This window comes from Cyclopterus lumpus, chromosome 1, assembly GCF_009769545.1.
Source record: "Cyclopterus lumpus isolate fCycLum1 chromosome 1, fCycLum1.pri, whole genome shotgun sequence".
NCBI lineage: Eukaryota > Metazoa > Chordata > Actinopteri > Perciformes > Cyclopteridae > Cyclopterus > Cyclopterus lumpus.
The window spans coordinates 22,062,521-22,066,548 of NC_046966.1; the positions used below are offsets into that span (position 1 = coordinate 22,062,521).

At 46.2% G+C, this 4,028-nt stretch overlaps 1 protein-coding gene across 1 annotated transcript in view; it reads left to right on the top strand.

Annotated features, from left to right (window-relative positions):
- Nucleotides 1-317: 317 nt before the first annotated feature.
- Nucleotides 318-4,028, top strand: part of gna12a (guanine nucleotide binding protein (G protein) alpha 12a) — a 14,960-nt gene continuing 11,249 nt past the window's right edge. The window contains exon 1 of the mRNA XM_034543910.1: nt 318-1,129. Coding sequence (XP_034399801.1) covers nt 812-1,129 — 318 coding nt within the window. The 5' untranslated portion in view covers nt 318-811. The remainder of the gene's footprint in view (nt 1,130-4,028) is intronic.

A 4,028-nucleotide genomic window follows, 5' to 3' on the forward strand; every position in this document is an offset into this window, starting at 1 on the left:
ATTTTAAGTCATTGTTTTGAGATACCAAGTCAATAAGTTGAGATACTAAAAAGGTTAAAAAACGTGTTCTCATTATTCTTAGATTTAAAAGTGATAATTCTCATATTCTCATAATAACGACCGCCAGGTGTTGTTTCCCCTCACGGAGGCAGACGCGGACCTCGGCGGTGGGTGTCCCTCCCGTGCCCGCGGGCGTCCCCTGACGGCGGTGCCCGGTAGAGCACCGGCGCCCTCCTCACCGGTTCCAACCGTCCCCGCCGCCGCCCGGAGGAGCCGCTCTCACTCCGCCGCCCAAGTTCACAAGCCGCCGGCAGCGAGCGTGGAGGCTGTGCTCGGTGCGTGCGCGTCTTCCGACTATTGTTACGCGTCGGAATCGTCGGACCGACTCCCGATTCAACTTTAAACGATACGTCGTCTTCTTTTGTTCTTTCAGGCCAGCACGTGGACTCAAAACATTTCAACTTTTTATTTATTTTTTAAATGTCTTCAACATTTTGATTTCCTTCCCTGTGCAGATAGTTTTTGTTGTTGTTGATGGCGCGGTCTAACCAAGATGGACACGAGCTGTCTGCTGGTTAGAGCCTAGATAACGGCTTCGCCCTTTAATTCTAAATGTAGGATTTATTTAATTATCCGCTGCGGACGTTTTTATTGATCAACTGGATGTAACCGCACTGGGTCGTTCCCACCCCACGAGGGTCACATCCTATAATGAACATTTTCCCACGGAAGTTTCGGTGAACTACTTTTTTTTTTTTTTCTTCTTCTTCTTCTTTTCTTTTTTTTTTTTCTCCTGTTCCCACGACTCGCCATGTCGGGAGTTGTCCGCACCCTGAGCCGCTGCCTGCTCCCGTCCGAGGCCAGCCGGGACCCGGGCAGCAGCAAGGAAGGCAGCCGGGAGAGGGACGCGGCGCAGGAGCGCGAGGCGCGGCGCCGGAGCCGGGAGATAGACGCGATGCTCGCCCGCGAGAGGAGAGCCGTGCGCCGCCTGGTGAAGATCCTCCTGCTCGGGGCCGGAGAGAGCGGAAAGTCCACATTCCTCAAACAGATGCGCATCATTAACGGGCAGGAGTTTGATAAGAAAGCGCTTCTGGACTTCCGGGACACGATCTATGAGAATATACTGAAGGTAAGAACGAGGTTTGGTGGCTCCGGGCTCACCCTACCGGCACTGGGTCCACAGTTAACACCACCAGGTTGATGAACTCCTGCTTTTGTCTTTTTATTAATTTTGCAAATACTTTATACAGGAATTGAGAACAGTAGTCTTTTTTTTTACTTTTAAATTGGTATTTTTTTACTCTCTTGGATGTATAAAACCAGTTCAATAAGTAAACTCAAGGATGTGTGAGAAAGATTTGTCTATTTAATTGATTCATTTCTTTTTTTAAAAATCATTTTTCAAGGAAACATTGCAAACAAATCAGTTTCCTCCTCTCAAATGTGGAGATTTGATGTGTTTTTTTGGTCTTTTTAATGATGGGAAACGCAGCATATTTTATTTTTGGACTCAGGGAGACGTCAACTGGGACATTTTATAGACTAAACAATTGGGTTAATCAAGAAAAGAATCCCCCAATCAGTAGTGTGACTGTCTTATCATACGCAGCCCTAATATTGACATTTTCACCCCACAGTTGAGGCTCTCACACACACACACACACACACACACACACACACACACACACACACACACACACACACACACACACACACCCTCAGTCAAACACACAGAGAGAGGGTTTGTTGACATAGTACATATTTCTATCCTGAAGTGCTGCCCCTTTGTTTGCTGTCATGGCTGGGCCTCCTTCACCAGCTAACAATACCAGACTATTCCTGAGGGATGAGCACATCCGGCCTCGAGTGCCACACGGCCCCAGACGAGGATGATAAGAGCCTCCTGCACGGCCGAGGCAGCACACAATGCCCTCCCCTGAATACCAGCATACAGCGGCGGCGCTGTCTCGGGGCCCACGCCATCAACAGGACCCCCCCCCCACACACACACACACACACTCTCCCCCCCCCCACCCCCACCCCCATACACGCATTTCACTACCACTTAAGCTCCTGAAAACACACACAATGCCCGATGTGTAGGAGGGCGGGGGAGTGGCAAAAGAATTTCACGAAATCACATGATTGGAAAATGTATGTTTATTTTTGGGGGGGGGACAATGAGAGGCGTCTTCTCCGAGGGTTAACAATGCATTCACCGGGCCCCTCTGTCTCGTGACAAGACACAGCGTTGCTATTCGGGTTAAAAGTAACGCTTGTTTACGTTAAAGATTATCATATTGATCATTTAGTGTATGAAATGTCCAAAGGGACGTATTCTAATGACTTGTTTGGTCCAAAACCCCAAAAGTATTCAGTTTAAATTTCAATAAAGCAGGATATTACGATCAGATGATTATATCCATGAGCGATTCATGTTTCTTGACTAATTGATACTTATTTAGACTACAAAATATCTAAAAATAATGAAAAGTAGATATCACAATTCCCTTTTTAGAGACGGCTAAGAAGTACTTAATTTACCATTTTAGTAAACGCTGAAACCAGCTGGGTGTTGGTGTGTTCCAGCCTCACCTGCCAGGTGTAGAGAACCCCCCCCCCCTCATGGGAACCTCATGATAAAGACAGAGAACCGAGCGGGAAGTTAAGGAGGGATCAAGCTGATTGTGCAACACACACCTGTGTGTTCTCTATCGCGCTTAAAACCATAAACATCCCAGAGGTGGAGTTCATGTTTTGCTCCTTTTTTTTTAATCTCTGTAATTACGCCTCCGCTGACGGATAAAAATCTCCGCTCTGGTCCAAAGTGGATTTATTTCTTTCTCACAAATTGAAAAAGGGAAACACAGATGTAATGTAACCGTGTCAAGCCTCGAACGTAAAGTGTAGGTTTGCTGAACTACCGTATTCACGAGCTGTTCCTCTTGAACGGAACATAAACAACAACAACAACAACAACAATTGTTAGTTTATGGATTGAGCAAACGGTGGTTTGGAGTCTTTCATCAGGTTTTTAAGCTTATCTCCACTTCTCTGATTGCCATTGTTTGTCTGTCATTACTGCTTAACCAAGTGGTTCGTCAAACACTAATCAATCAAGGGAGATAACCCAACATATTAGTTAATCGTTAACAAGTAGGGGATCGATTGTCTGTGAGGCGAGTGATATTTTCAGAGCCATGGTCCAGGCCGGAGAGTCAGATAACGGATCAATGAGGCAGACGAGAGGGATATATATATATATATATATATATATATTTTTTTTTTATTTTTTTAAATAAAGCAAACGCGATAGGTTTGATTTAAAAAAAAGAAGTAAATAGTTCTGTTTTTGCGTGGAAAAGAGAATTCAAATGTATTCTTTTGTTAAGTTGGGCTACAAAATAATTGTTTGTTTTTAATACAACGACAATAACAAAGTATCAGGATAACATTGCTGACTTTTTTTGGGGGGGGGGTTGACATTATGATCCGGAGACCATGGTGACAAAAAAATGTGACCGCTGCATCTGTACTTAGTGGTCGTGATAAGACTTTAAAATCAAGTTGTGTGTGTTTCAGCACAGGCGGATTGAAGAGATCACGGACTGCTCGGTGGTTGTTTGTGACGGAGGGGGGGGGGGGGGGGGGGTGAAGAGGCGCTGGTTATCTGCCTCCTCGCTGTGTTTTGACAGTTTTCTCTGGCGTCCGCCGAGGAGCGGGAATTGGGAGGTCGCGGGGGCGAGAAAAACATGGTCACGGTGTTTTTGAGGAGGCGGGCGGTGCAGCTGACGTGGGGCGGACGTCCCGAAAGCAGGAAGGGAGCTGCTTTGTAATTACACAATAGTGATAAATGAAACGGGGCTTCGGTTCCAGCCAGCTGCCTCCCGGGGGCGACTGCTAATAATAACAACACCGCTGACCACGTCACCCCTGTGAGGACACGGGTCTTCAGTTCAGACATTTGAATGTTTTCTCTGTAAGTGACGAGACAAATACCGAGAGCTCGTCTTTTGTCTCTCTAGCTT